General features: G+C 43.5%; 1 protein-coding gene across 1 annotated transcript in view; it reads left to right on the top strand.

Annotated features, from left to right (window-relative positions):
* The window catches only part of LOC119654921, an 89875-nt gene that overhangs the window by 41935 nt on the left and 23107 nt on the right, over positions 1-24833 (top strand). Inside the window, exons 3-5 of the mRNA XM_038060570.1 lie at positions 21970-22170; positions 22252-22372; positions 22423-22579. Coding sequence (XP_037916498.1) covers positions 21970-22170; positions 22252-22372; positions 22423-22579 — 479 coding nt within the window. The remainder of the gene's footprint in view (positions 1-21969; positions 22171-22251; positions 22373-22422; positions 22580-24833) is intronic.

Here is a 24833-nt window from a genome sequence, read left to right as displayed (position 1 = left end):
CGATTGCACAGTAGGGTTCTGGCCCGTGTAAAGGCGTCCATGCTCCCTTCTTGGCTAGTTCGTCCGCTGCCTCGTTGCCTTTCAACCCACCATGACCTGGAGCCCAAAGTATCCAGACCTTATTGGACGAACCGAGTGTATTCAGTCTTTAAAGGTATTCCCACAACTGTTTAGAGTTCACCTGGTTGGACGTAAGTGCCTTGATCGGTGCTTGGCTATCGGTGAGAATAGCTATGTTCTGCCCTCAGGCTTGCTTTAGTAAGAACCTCTAATCCCGGGCTTTTTCACTGAGGTCCACAAATTTGACGTCTACAGCAACTGTCTGACATCCTGGCTTACACTAAGGCTAAACCAAAAGCATAGTCTACCTATCGTAAATATGTTCTGTTTTATTTTTCTACGTCTACTACCAGCAGTTGTGTTGTCTTGCGGAAAAGCATCTTTGGCCGTCGCAATGATGAGTTGACCTCCTAGAAGGAGCTGCCAATACATTGCACTCCCATAAATCCAAAGAGAAGATATTTTTTCTTTGACTAAATTCCGGTTTGGTGTTAAAATTCTAAGGCGCATCACGGTCCAGCCACTATTTCCAATGACTGAGGTGCAGGGCCCGTTTCTCATTTCAAGGACTTGGTCCAGACCTCTCTACTTCAACCGCCGCTACGAATGAAATAAATCGATGTTCTTAAATGCTATTCGGATATTCTATTACGCTAAGTACTTTAACTGAGTAATCCCCAAGAGATATATATCCGTGGCACGTGCTTAACCCCCATAAGCAAAAAAAATGGATTAGCCCAATCTAATCCTGAACTAAACAAACCAAAATATCTAAACTATTGAATTTTTCATAGTGACATTTATATCATACACAAATCCTGCCTCCCCTAACACACCCCCCAAATTCTGTTTGTATATGACTGTCGTTAAGAGCGAGTCAGACGCGTCATCCATTAATCCAAGTGTATCTCAATTCACCAGATGAAAAAAAAGGATATGAAGGAGACATAACACCATTCAACCCCCGAAAAGTTGAAATAGTTATCCGATCCACAGATCTACATACTAGATAAATGCAGCCAGCGAGCACAACCAGGAATCCCCTCCATAATTCACATAACAAAATACAGAGGGCGAAAAAAAGGGCCGTAACCCACATTCATATTCGCCGGGTGTTGTTGGGGTCGTTCGCTGCCAAAATCACCCCGGGCTCTGTTGAAACCCTTAATAAATTTTCAAGGATTTTCGGGTATATCCGTTTTCATACATATTCCGCCAACTATGGATACTCGAAATGCTGTCGGGAGTGTTATCCTGCCACTCCTGCTACTTCTGGTGCTTCTGCTACTTCATAATAACATAATGGCATTCCAGCAGGATGTAGGGGTGTTGATTTGAACGCTGGCAAGAGCACACGTAGTTGTGCTTAATAAAAGTTTTATCATCTCCCGAAGGATAATATTTCTTTGGTTATTTAGTTGCGATGTGAAAATTTCCTTGGGAAAATGATAAACGCGCGAACCACAACTGAATTTTTCTGAGAGTGAGAAAAAAAAACATCCTGGGGTGTCTGCAAAGGAATTTTAACGGTTTAATGCCTTGCAGAGCAGGTAAAAGTAAGGGCTGAGGTATTTACATAATTAATTATTAAAATATTCAGTTTCAATTATATGCAGATTACAGGGTTCACGGAATGGGCGAACAAAAGGCGTAAAAGTTGTTACCAAGTGTAGTCCGAGGAATCATTTAGGAATATTTAAAAAGTAACAGGTGCCTATTCACCCTCAAGATGTTTTTCAACGTGCTTCCTTCCGGCTGCCTTTCCGTGGTATTTTTACGGTCGTTATAGTCGGAAGGGACATGGGACATGGAGGGAAAAGCTGAAAAGGATATAATTTTGAATAAATATAATTTGAATTGGATACAGTTTTGAAATTCGTAGGGGCATGGCCATTCCATCCACGGCCGTACATATGTATGTATTTAGGAAAGATTTGTGATACCTTTAAATGAAAAAATCAACCATTCTGTTGTCATCTCTAGAGGTACTTTTTCGCAAGGGTGATGTCCAATTTCCGCAAAATCTGATTTAATAATTTCATCATTACATAAATCGCAAACTAAAATGATAATTGATCTTAAATTTTTCTGCTAAATGAATGCCATGGGATGCATTTCCCCTAACGGCTCGACACAGACAATAGAGGAATTTTGTGGCTTAGAACGGGGAAAAATAACAAAAAAATTCAATTCTGAATTTATTGGATTTTTCAAGTCTTAACAACGCCTTTTGATTAAAGTATAAAGTGTCTGGTGTTCCTTTGAAGATACAGTGTTTCCCCAAAAGTAAATTAAACGTGAGACAATTTTAAACATTTCTGTGGAATTATCATTGCTCAACTGATCATGCCATGTTTTCCGAAAGACAAAATAACGAGGTTCATAATTGTGTTTTTAAGTTTTGTGGAAAACAAAATCTTATTAAAATAGGTTTGACGTTTGCCCGTCTGCCTGTCCGTTTGCTTGTCGCAGCCATTTACTCGAAAACGGGGAAGCTATTGGCCCGAAATTTGGTGAAAGTATGTAGTCTGTAAAGTCCTTTAGATGCAACAAGTGGCACGACTTAGTCTTGTGTTTAGAGGGGCCCTCGACACATACGAAGACGGGGAGGGCAACTTTTTCCCAGATTATGGTCATGTGTGGTATCCAATGAAAGGGCTCGATTAGTACTTTTCGGTATTTTTCACATGGGATTAAAAGTCGATGAGCTATCAAAGATCAAAATTTCCATTTTCATGTGAATTTATTTCACGTCAAGAGATTATATGTCAGTATCAAATTAAAATGAAAAGTCTAATGTCCGGTTTTCACGCTTGGTACTTCTAGAAAACTCCAAAGCACTGCTTGACTGTAGGGAATCAAAAATCTCTATTCACACGCTTGCAATTGTGTTAGTGAGTTCCAAACAGGCAGGCATCGCGGACAAGCTTTGATAAGGCGACCGCATGCATCAAGAAATGTATGGGCGCGACACAATCGCCTCCGACAAATTCCCTTTGATTTGTCCCAAAAAACCGACACGTTGTACGGATTGACCACAAGCGCTTGCAAACCTACTCTACATAAATCAAACCAAACATTCTATTGACACGTTTGAATTTTTTTTCGACACTTTTTCATTTTTAAGGTTTTGTGTAAAACAAAACCTTATTAAAATCGATTCAATGTCTGTCTGTCTGTCTGTCACACGCATTTTTCTCCAAAACGGCTAAACCGATTCGAACGAAATTTGGTGGACAGATGGGAACTATGAAATCCCACGTATACAGCGAGTGGCATAAATTTAGGTGGAGTTTAAAGGGGTATGGGGAGCCCCCATACATGCAAAGGGGGGATTCAAAAATTTTTTTCACCGGATATAGTTGTGTAGGGTATCAAATGTCTCGATTTGTACTTTCCGAAACTGACATTAGTTTTGGCATAAGTTGCAAAGTGCGTGAGTAAGGAGTCAAAATGTACGCACTTGAAGTGAGACAGGACTCATTTTCGGAAACTGCCCATCCTAAAAATCCGGAAAAAATCAGGGTGGTGCTCCTAGATGAAATCTAGGCCTCAAAATATGTCCCATTCCGATATCTGCTCAAATAAACTTACTAATAGTATATTACTACTTTTAGAAATTTACTGAAAAATCCCCCTTAAATTCATCCTAGGACTTCCCAATTTTGTACCAGTATAGGGGACAATATTTCGTATATACGTGCTAAATTTCATGGAAATCAGGCAATTAACGCCAAAGTTATAGCAGTTCAAACTTAGCAATTTCGCACGAGTTTACTGCTTCCAAAGCCATGCAAATCAGATGCTGACGTCATAATAACCCGGAATAATTGACATTCGCGTGGAATATTAAAGTCACATTTATGAAGAATCTATTTATCTGCAGCCCTTTTTAAGGTTTTGTGTAAAACACTTATGTGAAATCTAATCTTCGAGAGATGTTCCATTCCGGTATCTGCTCAAAAAATTTACTAATAGTATATTATCAACTTTTAGAAATTGACTAAAAAACTCTCCTTAAGTTTATCCTAAGTGTACTAAATTGTGCACCGACATAGAGGACAGCTTCGTGCATACACATGCCAAGTGTCATGAAAATCCAACTATTAGTGGGAAAGTTGTAGCAGTTCAAACTTATCAATTTCGTGCTAATTAACAGCATTCTAAGCCATACAAATAAGATGCTGACGTCATAATTAACGAGAATAATTGAAATTCGAGTGAAATATTAAAATTCCATTCAAGAAGAATCTAATTCTCCCTAGCCCTTTTTTATATTTGATGTTGGTTAAATTGTTTTCATTCGCTAATAATATTAACCTGAGGGCGTAAAGCGTATAAGGTTGGCCATTATCAACACAGGGCTTTCCATCAAATGATTTATTTCAGTCGCTTTCTAGAAAATAGAGGGCAATGGAGTTTTTAGCTATATTACACGGAGCTGTCATGCACTCGTCGCTCCTCACATCTTTTTCTTTTTCTTCAGCCTTCAGTTCACGGGCGGGGTCGGCTCATGGTGATCGGTTTCGTCATTTTATTTTATCAAATGCCTGATCAGGATGTAATCGCGAGACCTTTAAATCCCCATCCAGCGTATCAAGCCACCATTGTTTTGGCCGGCTTTTTGGTTGCTTACCATTGCTTTCGATGTTCTGATCAATACTGGCTGTTGAATTCTCGTTAGCGTGAATTACGTGACCACACCATCGAAAACGCCTCTCTTGCAGTTTTTCCACGATCGATTCAAACCCATATCGATCGCGGATATTCTCATTTCAGACGTAATCAAAACGTGTCACGCCACCAGTGCAATGCAACATCTTCGCCCCCAATACCGCAAGACGCCGTTCATTGTCCTTTATAGTCGGCCAACACTGAGAACTATAGAGAGTGGCAGACGGACGACATTGCAGTAAATTTTAGATTTGGGACTTGCGCTGATACGTCGATCACAAAGAACACCAGTTGGGGAATGCCACTTCATCCAGGTTGCATTAATGCGTAAAACAATTTCATTACGCAGTTCTCCATTGGCTGATATCGTTGACTCGAGATTTTTAAATCGCTGGCAATGGCAGTAATCTGCCCAGAACTGAACGATTTCAATATCTCGGGTCAATGCTATAAGCCAATGGAGAACTACGTTATGCTCCTCACATAGGGTAACACAAAACCTTTTATACCTGAAGCGTCAAGCTTCCGGTTTCCCGACTTGTTTTTATTAAATAAATAAACATAGGGGGCTTCAGTCGTGGTGACCGGTAGTAGGTTAGTGAGAGAACCCGCCGAGAACTTCCTGCAATATCGATCACGCATGCTGAATGGTGAATTTCTGCAAGATTTTAACCTGGATATCAAGGAAAGCCGTGAGAATTTTGGTACAATACCTGTAGCTGACAATATTATGGGAACTACAAAAACCTTCTCGAGATGCAAAATTTCCTTTATATCCCTAAACAGTGGCTCACAGTTCTCCTTCTTCTCTACATATTTCCGTTCAATGTTGCCATTATGGGAGGTAACAACATCAATAACACATGCGGAGCGACTGATCTTGTCAACTATCAGCACGTTAGGCTTGTTGCGCGCTATATGGCAATCAATTAGAATTTGCCGGTCCCATACATGCTGTTAGCAGAACTATCGAGCACAACCTGCGGCTCCTATCGGTGAACCGGACATGTTCCCGTGATCAGCCCATGCTTGTATGCAAAGTTTTTATGAATCACCTTACATACAGCATTGCGCCTGTTCATGTATTACACCGACACCATAATAGCGCAGCCAGAAATGTATAGTCCAATTTCTTTAACGCCGCACTGGTCGTTGTCCACTCGCTCTTTCATTATGAGCATTTCATAAGCTTGGACGGTAATTGCGCCATCCTGAATGCCACACATAACTCCCGCCATCTCAGCAAAGAGCTGTCCAGCACACAGCCATCTGTTCGACAAATGCAAATCGAAAAATGGCTGCTAGCGACAATTCATGTGATTACTGTGCATTGCCTTTGACTTCCATTCATCGAGCCGCGTATTCGCGGATGGGCTCTGAGGTGTTGGTACCCTCAGATTAACGCATTCATAAGCTGGTATGCCTCCTTTCCATGATTGTCGCTAAAAACTTTACTACTTTGGGATAGAAATGTAGGACATCGATTAGCCAGGGGTGTGGGACGCTGGCATAATCGATATAGCAAATAAAGACATTTGTTTAGCCTCTAGTTTCCTGTTCAACCAGTACGAAGTCGATAATAAATTGCGCTTTGCAACCCGCTGATCCAATTCGGCAGCCCTTCTACTCCTAGGAGAGAATTTAGTTCGTCTCGAGATGTGCATTGACTTTCCACATGAACTTGTAGAGGGTTGGTAAGCAAATAACCATTATAGTGATTGCAGGCTCCTGTACCGTGTCCTTCCTAGGCATAAGGTAGGTAATTCCCGCAGTAAGAAATAGTAGAAATTTGTCCGACTAACTAATGACTTGATCTATGCTGACCAACGGTCTGATCCAGACCAGAACCCCCCCTCCAAGTCTTCGAGCTGTTTCCTCTTCTTCCGCCAAATTCATACCCGGCATAGTGCCGTGGCAGGTGCCTTCAGCGGTAATCCACTCAGCATACAGGGCGGGTAACCTCCAAAGTCCACCTTTATATTCTTTTGCTTCCGTTGTCAAAACCTGCACTGTCTGGATGCTCTGTTGGGATTCATTGACTGATCTCAAAAAGTTCCGCTAATTCCTCGCGGGCGTTGCATTCTGAACACGTCAGTGACTTTCACCATACCTTCGCAATCCACTGCATACAACAGAAAATTTTCTGCTTTAGTGTGTCCAGAATTCCAACCACGGATGTCCCACTGGGGTTAGCATGATTCCGGTTAACGCTCTGCACTTTTTTTTTCAGTCAGTTTAACAATGTCCTGCGTAAAATGCAATGAGTCACGCGAATATTTCAGACGAATTTTGTATGGTGGATCTTTCGATCACTCAACCCAATAATGCGAAGCGAATCTTTTGACCATGCAATCTGACAGCCATAACTGCACCACAATGCACAAGTGATGGTAGTTGGAGAAGCGATATATCAGCACACAGTCCACATGCAATATCATCATTGATTTGAAATAGAACTCTCGGAGCTGCTGGAGGTGCATAGAACCTGGTCTGTTCAAAGGAACTAATTCTGAGAATTCAATTCATGCTCAGTGGAATTTGGCCCGAACCTCAGGGGAAACTTCGGTCGGACGGTGAAGGAACGTGCATCAACTCTTGGTGATCACTTTCCACGATGACCTCAAGTATGTATAATACGCTCCTTGGTATCAGCGGCAATCGTGTGACTGCAAGTAATAAAGCGGTACTGGTCTGCGTCTTGCTGCAAAATCGCATGCGCGTATTGCGGGAAGCGTTCAACGAATCTCCTGAACCTGCTGAAGTGGACGGCACAGATTGTGGCGAAACAAATACAGCAGGCGGAGCCATGTCTCTGGTCATCGTTTCAGCTAGACGACGAATCACCGCACCGTTAGTGATTTCGACGACCTGCTCAGCCGTTTCTAGCCAATTTCTAAATTATAAGTGAGCTTTCTCTGCCACTCATCTCTTTCCTTCTTTATTTAATTTCTCTGGGTCCTACCTTATCTCTGCCACTATTTTTGCTTAGTTTGTGCTCCCCGTCCTCTCTTTTCGTGTCGCACAAGAGTTCCCTCCGTATCTTCCTCCTTGTGAAATACCTCATTGGCAATATTAACGACAATGTCGGCCCTGGTCACGACGGTCTTCCTAAACTCTTTTTGCTTAAAATCATTCACTCCATTTTCCTTCCCCTCTCCGTTATTTTCAACAAGACCTTCGATGAGAAACATTGTCCTAGCTTGTGAAGAGAGAGCAACACGGTTTTGTTAAGCGTAGGTCTCCGAAGCTTCAAAAAGCCTTTGAAGTTCCTTTTCTCTGCAAAAGTAGAAAACGTAGAATATAATATGCCCAGAATTGTCAGGTATGGAACCGCATTCAGGACAAAGGTGGTAGTCATCCATTCAACCTAAATCGTTGCAGATACCTCCTGTAACAACCATGTCTGGTCAGTAATTAAATCAGGGATAGTTAATTTCCCCGAGTCGTCGATGAATGCACTGCTCAATACTGGGAATCGATGTGTGTCCAGCGATCACTCCGCTAATCATCCCACTGTTACTACCACCTGAAAATGGATATGTGATATATGTAATATCACAAAAGTGATATCACCTTAAAGTGTAATATCATATTGCCATCACTGTGCGCGATCTAAACATCACAATATCACAGTGTAACGTTTTGTATCGTCCATGACGATCACATCACCTACTAAGGTAATATTTAGGGCATTTTTGTTGCCATTTTTCAGTAACTCGCATCCAATATTGGGCATCATCCGTGGCATAATTCAGGTGTCCCATAAAATTAATGTTCACGTGAATCAGCATCCCCAGGAAGTTGATAACCAACTTTGAAGAGATTATGTGCCCAACAACCCAAATACTAATCGTATTTCATCCGTTGTTTCATAACAACAGCCACAGCCAAATCATCCTCCAAACCAATTATCTTAAACTTCTTCTGTACTGAAAGGACTAAGATCCGCTGGTAATTACGTTCCACAGATGAGGAGCCAACACTCCGCTCTATGGTACTCCTGTCGTGACAGTGCATAGCTCACAGCGGGTCCCTCATTTGAATCGTACCAAAGTGCCCGAGAGGTACTTTTCGATTACTTTAGTCAACGAACTATAGATACCCGAATTAGCCAATGAGATTTTTATCCATTCCCAAGTAGCTTAATTGGACGCATTTTTAACGTCCGATTTCACCATGGCGCACCATGTATTGGAGAACGTAGCGCATGAGCCAGTTTCAATACTACGTCCATGACGTTTGGCACACACGTTCGGTTACAACATTGTCGCCGTAAATTGTACTCGACTTTTGACAAACATCTACCAGATCGGTCTCATATAGTAAGCAGTACCTTAATGTTGCCCAGTGAGTTGGGGTTTAAGAATAGCCTTTCCTGCTTGTCGTAAAAGGCGACAAGGAATAGACATTTGTGGGCTAGCAATCCGAAAATTTTGAAACTATTGATACCGAAACGCCAAAAACGACTTGGATAACTGGCTGACTTCCAGAACGGTGGCAAGGGTCGTCAGAATGCTTGTTTTCTCTTTCTCGAGCGAGAATTCGAACGATAGGCATTCTGGGCCTAAGCGAAGTAAGATGGTGGTACTCTTGAGAGTATTTTTCCTCCTCTTGACAATGTGCTTTGCTCTGCAAAGCCAAATGGTACCAGACGCGAATTCAGTGTCGCATTGTTACTGACGACTCTCTTAATGTGGGAACCGGTTTCTGACAGCATTTTGACTTGCAGATTCTGGTCCAGGTTAAGGAGGACCTTAATTGTGCTAAGGACGAACGGATCCTTCCGATATAGCGCAAAAATACGCTTATTATGAACAATTATACGCAGTTCAGTAAGGACTTCTTAAAGGTGACATTTTGAACTTGATGGGTTATCTGAATTCCAAGGTGGGGTTTTACAATCCCTTACTCGGATACCTGATTGGGAAACACCGTAACGATAATGGCGGGTCGTTTGTTGATTTCTTCAACTTCCACTGCCATTGAAGCAATCAGAAATAGATTTAAGAGTTGTCTCCTGGATTTGCGTAATAAGAGGGGCACTGGCATCGTCCTCGAAGGGATCACTGGTCGCTTACTTTTGGGTAGGTGTTGCCGGCGTCGAAGTTCAACATCGACGTTTTATATGATCTAGCGGTCGCTCGAAAGTGGGAGAGATGTATTGGTGATCGGATGGTAGATATACCGAGTAATCCGCCTTGGAATATCAATGAGCATTACTCTGCCATCAAAAATGCGCTTTCGCCGGTTGCTACATAGGTCATCGACAACGTCCGGAAGGGACGTCATAAGATCTGGCTAACTGCTTCTTCTACTTACAAGAAAACCCTGGAAACCCGAAACCTTTTCAGGAGAGTATAAAAAGGAGATGATCGTTAAGAAGAGCAACCATCTTGATTGCGGCAACTGAAAGGGCATCTTCATAATCCCTGCCGTCGCAGAGTAATAGTTACAATAATCCTGGAAAAAACCAAGGAACGTTTCGAAAGCGAGCGGACTGGTTTCCCTACTGGGTCCTTCTGCATTGACCATCCAAAACTTCGTGAACAGTAGTTCAGCCCAGAGATCACTTGCCGCAGAATAGTAGAAGGGGGTGCAGGCATTTCGATGTCGGTTAGGTGTGGTTGACACGCTATACCCCACCAAGGGGTAAATGGTGAGCGAATATGTTGAAGGCGTTGCAGTTCATTTAACTGAGACTACCGATCTCTTTCAATAGGGCTTTTCCAACCCATAACATAGCCCGACGGAGCAAGCAAGCAGTAAAGGATCGCTTTTGAAACGCTTTTGACGACTTGGGAAGACTGAAAAAATGCACGTATAATGCAAATCGGCTGGTAAACGAATAGCTCTCCAAATTGTTTACTGGGCTTAGGTAGCAACGCCAGTTTTGATGAACGGAGAAAACTCCTTCCACTATGTACGCCTCAAATACGCTGATGAATAGAAGGGTAGCCATAACAGTGAGCTTAAGGGCTATACTGGCATCCAAACTGGTTGCCTTATTATCCTTGACTCTCTGGTAAATCTCCGCAAGTTCAACGTCAGTTACCGCAGGTATGGTGGAGATGTCCACCGCTCCTTTTTACAGTCCCTTCTATGCGGGGGGAAGAGCATAATCATTATGAAGGGAAGGAGATGTGACCAGATGTCCACTTGCTTAGCTCCTTCATAACAACCTAGCACGTTGTTTTAGAGAGGTTTAGGTCTGCCTGCGCACAAGTTTCCGCTTGGTAGTACGTAGAGCCCGCTTGATTCTACCTCGAAGGTGCGCGTATTCTTCCTGTTTCTTGATTTCTTCGTTCCATCAACAGTTTGGTCGCTTAGTGGAGAGAATTCATCATCTTAACATGGGAGCGACGTATTTATGCTTACGATATGCATCTCATTATTTGTGCTACCTATTCTTTAACCATACCATCGGGATAATGGCATCCTTATAACAGCTCTATGAAGGCATCAGCTTCAAATGCTTTTGCCGGCCAACTCTAGTTTCCAGGTCCCTACTCGTGGCAACATGCACCGCCGCATGGAGCATTTTCGATCTTCAAGAATAGTGCCTGATGGTCATTATGCGAATACTGCTCACTAAAACACCAAATCATTTGGTGTCGAATCGAGTATTGAACCCGAGCCTGTTGATCAAAATGTAGATGCACTTTCAGTACCTCCCAGCAACAAGATTGGTTCTTTGAAAGCCTTGAGCAAAATAACGACGCTTATGTTAGCGCAATAGTTCGACATTAAAATCGCTATGATTATGGCGTTTCGACTTCTTGCATCTGAAACCAATAAACCCAGCTTTTCCTCCTATTGCGCCATCGTCGCACTTGGTGGGGCATAACAGCTGTATATGTGAATGCCAGATATTTTTGCGCTGACGATTCTATTCTCCTTGGCTCGCCGAATAAGGCAACTTCGACTCCCTTCTTATAGATGGTCTGTAAAAGGGGGCCCACCTTACAATGGCTGACTTCTATTTATACCAAAACCACAGCAGGAATGAATAAATCCGGATCACCCACGTGTGTCTAGAATAGATGGCAGATCAGATATCAGCCAAATGGAAAAGTCACTGACACTGTGGGGGCTCTAAAAGTTCCAATGGTTTCCCGGGAGAGCGTTCGAGGTCATGTGGAAAACATGGAGTTTTGACGCAAGAAGCAATTGAAATATAAACCTTCAATATATGGGCGGACGTACTGAATGCCAAAAGATTTCAAGCCCACTTGGAAATATCTGATTGAAAAAGGCAAAAAGATCCTGGGAAAATTGTCAGATATGAAACGTCTTCAAAGTCTCCAAAAAATATATCTTGGCGAATTATCATCGATTGTTTTTCCACGAATTAGAATATTCTTTGGATATTCGAGACGAACCCCGCAATCTGAAATAATCTCGACCAGAAAAGTTATGTAAGAAGAATAAAACCTAAAATATCATAACCTCTTGTAAACTGTTGCTTTGTGCCGTGGAAGTGTGGATGATGAGGGAAGAAAATTTAATCCCAGCGAAAAGGAGCAAACTGAAATCACAAAAGTGATGACATTTACAGAAAAAGATAAAGTCACAAAAGGGAGAGATACTCAAAATACCCAAGGACACTGAGAAGATTGTTACAGATTTAATCTCGACGGGAGTTCTTCCTTTTTAAAACGGCACAAGATCCAACTGAACCCGACTGAGATTCATCTGTTCATGGTATAACAGAGCAAACAAACCATTCATGGCCGTTTACCAACCAGAAAGTCGTCAGCTGCAAGAGTGAGCAGAATGAATCCAACACTTTCAGTATCAAAACGTTCATTATCCTTAAAAGCAACATCGCTATGACCTCCATCCCCACCGGAAAAATATAAGCATGTGTAATACGTGGAGTCAGACACATCAGCCTTCAACTCTACCAGCGGGTAGCCCTACACGAGCATGGGAATGCTCGGATAAATGGGGGAAATTCGAAAATAAACGTTCAGATACACTCCTCCCAGAGGAAATCAATACAATAATCCAAACAGGAGAAATAATAATGAAAATCCAATCGAGAAGCAATTCTTCGGGAAAATGCTACCCCATCAATTCCCAGATCCATATTTCGATGGAAATCCCCGGCAAAGGATTCAGTACTGGGACATAATTAGCAATTAAATATCCAACAACTGCTCCGCCAATTGACGTAAAGGACGAATCGTTTCCATCATACAAACAATCGGAATTGAAAATGAAAACTCTGGTTTCGTTATCCTTCAATAAGCGCACTTGAGTTGGAAACCAATTATATAAAAACGTAATTGATGCGAACGATAGCCGCAATTACACTTATAACTTGCAGAAACTCATTATAAAGACGAATCGAGGGGATCGATAATCAGGTCTGCGCGAGGTTAAAGGTCAAACAATAACAAAATCCCAATTAAAAAGGAAACCATTAAAAAAAGCCCTAAACCGGATCCTTTCAAGTCGTATGCTGTTATGGCGGAGCAGTTTCGTTCAGCGTACGAGCAACCCCGTAGGTGCTACGATGGCAATTCAACAGGAAACATAAAGGCGGAAGTTTTTGGTAAGGTTTCGGCTATTTTTTGATCTCTGACGTCAGGATACAATTTTCCAGGAAAAAGTAACAAGTTTGAAAAATCCACCTCGCATCACCGAGTGCCCTTCATCCTTTCTTTGGAAATTTAATCATTTTTACTACCATCGCTTATGGAATTAACAGAATATTGTGAGTAGAGTTGTTTCTGAAGTTTCTTTTAATAACCAACCCTTACTCATCACCCTCTTGACTGTTGCTCTGCGACTCGGGTATCCTTTGCCTCATTGAAACGAGTCCTCCATTACTTTTAATCTAGCACCCATAGTTGCAACTCATTTCATCCTGAAAACTGATTCTCTATAATTCAGGACATGGACATGTTGACTGAGTCCTTCAATTGTTTTGATTATACTCCGATTGTATGTTGTTCTTGGCTTACATATTCGGTACTCTTGGTCAGGATATTCAAGCTATCGGAATTTTAGGTAATTGGACGAAATGTAAGGGGCAGTACCCTTGACTTCCTTTGTTTGAATGTTTGTATTAAGTATGTTTAGGAGAAACCTTGACTCCCTTTCGAATTTTTCAAATTTTGACAAGAAGAGGACTAACCTAGCATCTGATACTGAAAATCAAAAAGGATCTTCCAAAGTTTTATTATCTTGTAATGGAAGAATACCGTGCTAATTACACTAAGAGAAATAGGTTTCTGGTTCATTTGATCTTTAATAAGGGAAATTATTATAATTTGAAGGCAGTATTTGTTGGTCAGCGATATTTAAAAGGTCACCCACGGTATGGGAGGTGGCGTCCCAGAGGGGGGCAAACAGTTCTCACCTCCGAGCTGGCAGAATAGCTATGTTTCAGGTAGTAGCCTCAAGAAAGTTTCCCGGTGAAGACCGATACACGCCGGGACACACTGGGAGTCCTCAAACTGTCGACAACTCCTTGTCGACGTCAATGGGTTGATGTGAGCCTAGCGCTGTCAACGTGGCAGTTGTGATGTGCATCAGGAGCCAGCCCCTGCGGGACTCTGGTCATGTCGGGTGCATTGAACCGATATTAGTAGACCGCGTTACCCCGAGCCAGTGCTGATTCGTTTGTGAGTTCCAGGATCAGCTAAGCGTAGGTTAGGCCTCAAGGAACTGGGTAGGGACTTTGTCCCCGAGGGTATACCCATTGCTGATGGTTGCAGCGTGCTTCCTTGTACACGATGCCTTGGTAAAAACTTGAATGGTGAATAAAGAAAATATAAATGAAGAGATAGTAGGAATGAAGGATGAGTTGCCTGCGGTTGTACGCAGCATGAAAATAAAACGCTCGCCCCAGCACCCAGCTAAGAACGCATCAAGACCTGAAATACCCGACGAGATATCGAGATGCGCAAACAGAGATGAAGGCTCGCAAAGTGATCCCGGACCTGCAACGAATCCGGCAACCCAGAAAATATCATGCAGCGCACTCGTCGCAGTGCCGAGTGGGAGCGCTGTCGACTTTTCTTGCAAAAGCCGAAGAGGAAAGGCTTATCAAGAAATGTGCAGCAGTTGTGAAACGCCTGCGGTGTGCGACGTCTCTCCAGATGGAGCTGCAGAAGCTGCTGGACAGAATTTCGTATTACAGGCGGACATGCAGTGTAACACAAGATTTACGAAAAACAGAGACAACAACGTCCCTGCTGTGAACACCGCAAACTCCAACGAATCACAGACAGAACGTTGCAGAGTGAACTGGGGAAAAAACAAATAGAAGAAGAAGCATCTGAAGGACCCAGGTACTCTCCAAGCCACAAAAGAAGAAGGCGAAGAGGGAGGGAAGATGCAACAACACGCCGCACCATTAGAAAACCCTCTCTCTGAAATTAAGGCGGACACAAAGGATGGAGCACCGAAACAAAAGGTGTGGAGATGAAGGAGGACTAGACCGCATGTTTGGTTATTAAGCCGACGGAAGGCAAAACCTTTATGGAAGTCCTCAGCAAGATCCGTTATCGGATCAAGCCCGAAGATAGGGGACCGGAAATATCTTCTATTCGGAGAACGAAGGCTGGTGGGAGGGTGGTTAGTTCTGTGAAGTAACACAAACCTTTGGTTTCTAGCCTACAAACCACGTGCTCTCTGGAAATCCGAGACCTTGACTGCCCCACAGAAAAGAACGAAGTAGAAGAGGCCATCAAAGGCAAATGTTTGGAAGTAACCAATGTCAATGTCAAAAACTCGCTGTGGTGGAAGTTGCAAAGCATGCAAGGAAGCTCCTTAACAATGGGAAAATCAGAATTGGTTGGACAATATGTTGGATACGAAACCGGGCCACCGCAATTAAATATTACAGATGTTTAGATTAGGGGCACACATCTGCAACCTGCCGGGGACCTAACAGCATGGCAGAATATGCGGTCAGGCAGGCCATAAACCGAATACCTTCAACGAAAAGGAAAGTTGCGTTTTATGCAGGGATCGTGGCGCGTCTGATGAGAACGTTTCGCACACTGTGGACTCGGGGGGACATCTAGCCTTCAGAGCAGAACTGAACATGATCCGCGCCCTACAAACAGATATGCACCAGGGTGCAACCGCTCACGAATTGTTAGCGCCATTCGGTGTGAAGATCAAAGCTGATCTAGTTATCATCAGCCGATAGTACCGAAAGAAGGATTCAGCTTCATGACAGCCTGACATATCCGGTACGGCTGCCATCTATAATAGATTCGGGACGACACTCACCTTTGTTCGGATTCGGTATTTGGAGGTAACGTTTTTCAGTATCTATCTCACGTCGAAGGAGACGATGACGGAATTTCGATATAGGCTTGATGCTCTGGAGGACGCTATCTTTGGCACAAGAGGGCGGGTCCTGGTCGGCGGTGACTTCAACGCAAAGAAAACTTGAATGGCACATGCCTCACTTAGACTACAGAGGGAAATGAATTCTCGAAATGGTGGCGAGAACAGGACTTGGCAGTTCGGCTTTGGAGCAGGGAGATCCACAGTAGAAGCTGGCATGCAAGTCGTGGATGCTGTTCATGGAATGGAGGCACACAACCATCGAGCTCGATGCTTGGCGTCGGAAATGCATCTAATTCCGTAAGATGCAAAGACGGGCACACTTAGGCACACTAGACAATAGTTTCCTCTTGGTAAGGAGAAATATCGTTAGCGTCTTGTACAAGTACAGAGACAGGGAGCTTTGCGTTTAGCATCTGCCTACAGCACCGTCTCTGAACCGGTGATAATGGTGACTGCGGGATTGATCCTTGTTGCCTTCTTGCTAAGGAGCGTAAAGTCATATATCATACAAGCGCAATGGGGAAAAACTAATGGACGTGGCTGCTCGTGAAGAACGGCCACGTACACTAGATGAGTGGCAAGTGTCTTGGCAAAACCAGACTAAAAGCAGATGGACTGCGCAGCTCATTGGCAACTTAGGTGCGAGGCTGAATCGGAAGCATGATGAGACTGACTATTTCCTTACCCAGCTCTTAAGTGGATATGGAGGTGTTGAGTCTTACCTGTATAGGCACGATCTGCTGATTGTGTGTTTTGCAATGGAGTTGTCATCGACGCCCATCACATCTTTATTCTTGTACAAGGTAGGATGGGATTCGTCAGTAGCTCTATTTAAACAGAGGGGTTCCCTCTCCAGACAACATTGTCGATGAGATGCTGGTGGAGACGTATTGCGCATTACTTTCGGCTTCTTCTAGTTGCAAAGAAGATCGAGTTCGATCAATGATGGGGCCGGATAGCACGGGGTTCAATGAACTAACTCCTCTCCCATTCCATTGGTAAAAGGAATTCCTTGATTTGAAGGCTTCGCAAAGCGGCTGGAGTCGGAAGCTGACCCGAAGTAGTGTGACAAACGGTTCGACGCTAGCACTGTCACGATGGAAAGGTGTTTAGTTAGTAGTTCGATGCGTACCGTCGCGGGAATCCAACACTCTGTGAAAAAAAACTGTTAAAGAACAGGTTGTTTTACCTGTACTTTATGGATTATTAATATACGCGGGTATCGAACCGCTTCCTCCCACTTTACATAGATGTTTTCGACCGGAGTTTGAGAAGGATCTCCCGCTTCTTCCTTCATTACCTCCATTACCCTTGCGGAGTCGGAGTTCAAAGTTAAACTCAACCATTTCGACATGAAAATAGTCCCACTTTGAGGTGCCACGATTTTTTGAAGGGGGAAGATCACTATAATTCTTCAAAGGGTTTAAAAAGGGGGCCGCTTATCCTCTTTTCTTTTCGCGGTATAGTTGAAAATTCAAATTTTACCATGATGGTATAAAAACCACCATTTGTTTTTCAGGGTTAAGTGACTCGGTTTGAAATTACTGGCACTTGCCCAACCGCGTAAAAAGAGTGGCTAACCGCAGATCGGGCCGCAGTTCTTCATTCAACAGCCGCGCTTGAAATTTTGGCGCGATATTGTGCTTACAAAAATGTGCGGTTACATACCATTACAAATCAAAAAACGTCTAGCCACACGTCCAGCCGTTTACGTAGTTAACCACAAGGGCGTATGAACTGAACTCTTGGACCATGTACCAAGGACCCATGTTTGGCAGACTACCGTAATCTTGTATGCATCTGGCACAAGATCGGATTTTGTTATAGGCAGGCCAAAACCTCTTTGGTTTGGCATAGGTGATGAACCTTCGCTATCTGAGATCCGCGGCTCCTTAATAGTGTGAGTAAATTCCACCCTTGACAGTCACCAGCGCGGCGCAGACTGTGCCCACCGAACGATTGTCGAGAGCAGAGTCCCGCTTGGCCGTCCGTCAACCTGCCCATTCCCCCTAAATGTTCCTATGACCAAGAACATGGAGGAGAATGACCTTGAGCGTGTCGCCCAGACTGTTCCACGCGCTTCTGCACTACCCCACCAGCCTGAAGGATGTCGTCGCTGAGTAGAAGGTTTTAATGGCCGCTTGGCTGCCGGTTAAAATGGCTATGTTACGCTTAGGGCTCGGATCGTGCCCCAGTCATCGACAAATTTCTGGTACTGCCAGTACTTCTGCTTGGAATACACGGGCGAATCCTATCAAACCGTACGACTCGAATAAACTATAATATGTATATCCAAAAAACTTCCACACCAACTCCACAGCTCATCTTTGGCCCGTTGGTGAATAATATTGTATCATAGTGTTTCAACACTTTGGAATTGCTTTGGTCAAGTGGCTACTTCCCATTTCTGATTAGATTATCCTACTGGATATTATCCAATGCGTAAGATACCCCTGGTTAGGACTTTTTTTATGGCGTTGGTACTAACATTGTTGAATGCTCTTTTTGTATCCCTGAAGGCGGCTATACTGTTTATACTGCAGTGGCCGCTCAATCGTATCATTTACTTCGTGGGAAGCGGTCTCGGTGGATAAAATGGTCGTGCTGAGACTTAGACAAGCGCCTTTTCTCCATAATCGTCTTTAAATGGATGTGCAGGACGTGCTCTAAGGTCTTCAACATGAAAGAGGTGAGGGTTATTGATCAAAGGTTTTTCGTGGACTCATAACCGCACTTGCCCGCTTTCGGTATGGAAACGACGCCTACGCATTCCCAAGACTGTGGTACATATACCTCCGGTAAACTTGATACTCAACTTTGTGCAGGGCTGAAAATCTCCATCCCCACTTTAGAGCTGGGTAAATAAATAGTCAGTCACACTATGCTTCCGATTCAGCCATGAGGAGCAAAGTCCAGTTGCCCCTCATTTAGTGTACGTTCCCGTTCTTCACGAGCAACCACTTCACTTTGCATTCCCTGTTCTCATCAGAAGAAGTCGCTTGCTAGACGTAGCACCCTTGATATTGGCTATTAGCCGACTCAAGGCCGAAACTCGAACCGCAGCCTTCTCCGCTGCTTCTTTGATTTGCTTAAGAAAGCTCATCTTTGAATCGAGCATTAGTCAAAAGTAATTAACGCTTGATTTTGACTCGATTATCGGCTCGCCAATCGACATCGGACAAAGGATCCAGATTCTCTTTTTGTCAGGATTACCACTTCGGTTTGTTGCAGTGGAAGGTTGAAAACTTGAACAGTCATCCATCATCAAGGGTGCGAGGAGCACTACACGCCGAGCTCGGCAACGATGTGCCTCGGTTCGACAATGAGCCCCACATACTACTTACATGACAAGCAGACAAAATGGGCGGTATGCAGACTTGTATCTCACCTTTCCCTTTGTTGGTCGGCGCAAGCTTCGCTACCTTTCATCGGGAAGAAAAAATCCCTTTTTCAGGCAATGTTGGAGCACTAGTTTGCATAATTCTGCCGGGGTAATATCGGGTCCTGGGCCTTCTTGTTTTCCACAGAGATGAACGCCTCTCCCAACTCTTTTATAGAGAAAAGTGACTGGTCGTCGGTGCCTTCTACAGTGTTTTCATCAACCCCTACCCCCTGCTCAGTGGATAGTGTCCACCAATACGGTCCATCTGCTCGGCCTTAAGTGAGCAGAGTTTCTGCAGAACCCCGTTTTTTTTTGGGTGCTTTTTTGTAACCAGGACCCTTTTCATCTCGTCGACCAGGTCCTGCCTACAGCGAACTTTCCTTCTGTTTATTCCAGTGCAGAGTCAACTTTGGCTGATCTGTAATCTGTCATTATGCCACATGCCTCCTTGCGGTCGTTTAAATTGTGTATCAAACGTTATTTGTTGTCTTCGGGCAACCGGTGCCGACTCATAGGAGTTTCCGTGCGTTTTTGTACTGAATACAATCCATGTTGAATATTTCTCTGGACTAATGCTCCTAGGATAAAATCGAACTCCTCCGTCCAGAGACTGACAGACTTTAAAAAGGTATGAAAAATGTATAATCTACGGTCTTGGTCTCGTAAGTATGGGTTTCGCGAGGTTGTTTGTTTAAACAAAGCAAAACGGCGAAACACTGCCGTACTAACTTGAGTCGGAAATGTCTAAAAGCTCGTGCTCTCGATTAAGTATAAATCTAATGGGATTTTTTACGTCAAAGCTATACGACACTGACCACCTCTTTTTCCTTTTTCTTACGACAATTCAGCTATCCCGTAATGCTACGCGGCTTGAATGAAATGCTTGAGATGTCGCGGGAGGATCGGCTTGACACATTGTTTTTATTTTAGAGCCATGTTTTTTTTCTCTTCTTCGTCATATTATTATCATATCGTAATATCAAGCAATTGTCCACTTCTCTAATTATGTAGCGAATACCAAATGGACATCTGAAAACATCCCATGCAGCCGTAGATGGGAGGGAATCATGTCAATTGCAGATTAAATCCCCGTCAACACCAGAGCTGACTCACATTGCTTCTGAAGCTTTTGCTCCTTTTCTTGATCCTGTAAGCCCGGTGCCAAGCTTTAGACTTTGAAATTGTCCCTCACTTCACGTTTAACTGCTTCTTTTCTTCATAAATTCCGTTGATAAGCTTCAATTTTCCAAAGTAAAAGGAGCTCATAAAACCATTTCCGCCTACTTAACGAAGATAAGCCGGCATTTACCAACCCTCGAAAATGTTCCTTTCGTGGGTGAATTTAAGCATGAAAGTATGGTATTCCTTGAATTCCCAACCTTATTATCAACAAAAACATTCAAATTCCAATTCATTGCTTTCATTTATAACGGACTTGACAAAGAATGCGTATAGGCCATGATCCTGCAGGCAGAGAGTTCCATTTGTGAGCTAAGAATCAATCGACATAACCTATTAAACCCCAAAATATCTCAAGTGATTCGACCGATTTCGATTAGCAGCAAAAATGCCATTGATATGTGAAAAAAAGTTGAATCCCCTAAAATCACGTTCTTGATACGTAGACAGTTTTACCCCATATCCTTTCAACTTAAATTGGACTTACATAAGAAATCCTCCCTCTGATTTTATTTATCATGCAGAAGAGCTCTCCGCTATCTCTGCAAAGAGGTTCGCAAGGAATTTTCTTTTCTTTTCCATTCATTCTGGCATTCAAGTTTCCTGGGGGGTTGGGGTGTCGTTCTTTCTCATTGAATTTCTTAAATATTCTTTTATGCGTTAATTTTCTTGTTAATGGCAGTAATTTTTTTGCAAGGACGACGGTCAGACGGTCTTATTTAGTGAATTGATGATTTCATTTTGTTTTCAACAAAAGGACCACGGAGGCTCGGTTAGGGTGAATAATGAAAAATTTGTAAGGGAAAACCGCAAAGCAACTAATGATTTTCTCAAACCACTTTGAGGATGGAAGGAAATGCATGTGACTATGGAAGTTTCGGGGACTAGCAGTTCTAAAAAAGGACTTGAATGCAACGAAAGTGACAACCCCTTCTCTGAGCAATCTCAAGAAAACAAATAGCAAATTTCCCGGCAAAAAACGTGTCACCAAATTATCTGTCCCTGCCGGTACCTAACTCAAGTTTACTTTCCTCCAACGAAGGTAATTACTGGGCCGACAACAAATATTTTTCTTTGCCTTCCGTGAACTTCCGTTTCTTCCTTTTGACTTCTCTTTGACCTGCCTCGAAATCCTGATTTATACCTTCCCCACCAAATAATAAAAAAAAGATACATTTTTTGTGGGTCCAGTCAGAATACCTTCAAAGAACTTCCACCCCGCGTGGATGAATCTCGGTTGGGGTGGATTCCTTTGAAGCTCGTCCAAGAAGCCATCGAGGTCGGGGGTGTTTTGTGTACAAAGTGAAAGTCAATGATGACGACGATTTCTCACAAGTCACCAAATTTCTTTATGCTTCCAGACACACGGAAAAAAGCGATCAAATTGGCACGCAACGTGTATACAAGAAAACTTCCCTGAATTCGTCGCTGACATTGTACTTGGCCACGCGTGAGCTGGTGTCGAATGGTTCCGCGCCTGCTATCCTCAAGGGCGTACTTTATGTCGATCCAAAACTTATTCAAGGATGCCGAGTCTACGCACAATTAACGTTAACTTTTCGGTAAGTAGATATTGAAAGCTAAATTGGCTTTTATTTTCGATTCAACTCCACGCTCAATCCTTCTTCTTTCATGTCCTGCAGATACGGCCGCGAGGATGAGGAAGTGATGGGGTTGAGATTTTGTAATGAAGCCATTATGTCGCTCCATCAGATCTGGCCCCGCATGGAGGAGCCTTCTCGGGAGTCATTAACTCCCCTACAGGTGGCCAATATTAGCGTTATTTGATTCATTAGAAATTAATTTACATTTAGTTATTAAAGGACGCATTGATAAGGCGCTTGGGAGATGGAGCCTTTCCGTTCACCCTCACGTTAACACCTCAAGCACCCCCAAGCGTGCAATTAGTTCCTGCCAAGAAGTACTACGGAGCACCCATCGGGACCAGTTACGAAGTCAGGTGTTTTATTGGTAAGTGTTGATCCATTTCGCAAGCTGTTACCGATAAATTGAGTTCATCATGCAAAGTAGTTTACATACAGTGTGTTCTGCGAGAAAGGAGGACATGGCAAGGTGAAACTTAATTAAGATATTACAAGCTCAGCGGGACAAATGGGAGGTCGAAATCTCGTATCAGTTTCCATAGCTAATAGTTGGGAATAATCGGATTAATTCCGGGGTAGTGTCGTTGTAAAGTTTAATAGATACCTTGCGAAGTTACCATTTAAGATATCCAGCCAGTGGTTAGGGGTCATTTGCGTCAGATTTTGGGAGATAATTAATTAAAGTTGTCGGTTCAACCCCTAGATTTCCTATGAGGTTTACGTAAAATAAAGGAGAGCAATAACCATTTTTGGAGAAGGAAACATCATCATGTTACATTACGTGCGTTACCTAGCATCTGCCCGGAGGTATACAGCATTGAAACCGAAGTACGGAGCACTAACCTCCTTAAATCACTCCCTCACACACACCGCGTCCTTAAAGAACTATTGTGCCCATTTTGCTGGCTATAGTGTACCTATCTCAAGCAAGCCTACAACCGTCAGCAACTTTAGTATATTCCCTACTTCCAGATTTTTCAACTTTGCATCTGGTATTAAGTGTTCTCCCCAGGTCGATGCAACCTACTTTGCGCAAGTGCCGGACACTGTCCCAGGACGTGTATTGGGGTTTCATCACACTCCGCACAAAACCTGCAGGCAGTGTCGGTAGATATTCCTAGCTTCCCTAGGTGATAGTTTAACCGCCAGTGACCGGTGAAAATTCCCACTATAATTCGGAGGTTCTTTTTGGTGAGGTTTAAGCAATCCTTTCTGCGCATGGGTTCGTATCCCCCAATAAGCACCCCAGGCTCCATTCCTGGTAGGCCCGCTCAGTTCCCTCAACCTTCATTTCTTTATGTCATAACTATGAAACCGTTTCCGATTCCACAGAAGGGTTCTGACCCGTGTAAAGGCGTCTCTGCTTCCCTCTTCGCTAGTTCGTCCGCCGCCTCGTTGCCTCCAACCCAACATGGCCTAGAACCCAGAATATCCAAACCATGTTGGACGAGCCAAGTCTATTCAGTCTCTCAAAGCATTCCCATACCAGTTTAGAATCCACCTGGTTGGACCTAAGTGCCTTGATCGCTTGACTATCAGTGAGCATAGCAATGTTCTGTAGTTCCTTTGGAGATTGAAGGAAGCTTTTTCGCCTGGAATATGTTAGTGTACCTACCCATTGGCTCAAAGTACATTTTCCTTGGACCAATGACACCGGCACCCGCTCCTTCTGCTGTGAGGGATCCGTCAGTGTACGAAGTAATCAGTTGCTGGTTTAAACTGTATGTCGCAGTCACGCTCTCCCAGTTTGTCTTGTTACTCCAACGTGTTTTAAACTTCTTATCGAAATGAAACCTCGTTGTCATGTTATCCCTTGGTATCAGTAATTCGGGATACCGCCTAGAAAGAATATCAATCTTCCTTCGGTTTAATCAGCTCCGCACCTCACTGATACTCCCGGCCATCCTGAATATTGATCTCCTTGCCTGCATCTGTATGTGCAGATGGAGAGGGGTTTATCCCAGAAGGACCTCCAGGAATGCCATTGGACATGTCCTCATTGCCCCACTGATACACACGCAAGCCAGCCTTTGGAGCTTATGTAATTCCCTGACTTGTGTCTGAGTTCGGTTCTTTCTGCCCAGATTACCGCTCCACTATTGCAGTATATATCCAAAGTAGTATCTTCGGGCTGCAACCCTATTTTTTTCCTGCTATGGATCTGCAAGTCATCAGAGCGTGTCTTTTTGGTCTAGCGTAATCCCCAAATATTTGACCTCTGTTTTTCGTTTCACCTCCATATCATGTAATGTTATGGCTCTCAGGTGATCAAGCTTACGCCTCCTAGTGAATGGTGCTATGGTGGTTTTGGCTGGGTTGATCCGCAGTCCAACCTTCCTGCACCAGGCACTAGTAACCCTTAGTCCAGTTTGGATTCGATCACATAGGGTATCTTCATATTTGCCCCTACAGATTAAAATAATGTCGTCCGCGTAACCCTGGACTTGTATTCCAGCATTTGTTAACACGTCCAGGAGTTCATCCACTACGATACTCCACATAAGCGGCGATAGTACCCCACCCTGTGGACAGCCTGGAGTGGTGTTAATGACGATAGAATTTGTACCCGTCGGTACCTCTATTTGCCTGCTTTCTAGCATTTTGCCTATCCAGAATGCCAG

This window comes from Hermetia illucens, chromosome 4, assembly GCF_905115235.1.
Source record: "Hermetia illucens chromosome 4, iHerIll2.2.curated.20191125, whole genome shotgun sequence".
Taxonomy (NCBI): domain Eukaryota; kingdom Metazoa; phylum Arthropoda; class Insecta; order Diptera; family Stratiomyidae; genus Hermetia; species Hermetia illucens.
This window is presented reverse-complemented; position numbering and strand designations above follow the sequence as displayed.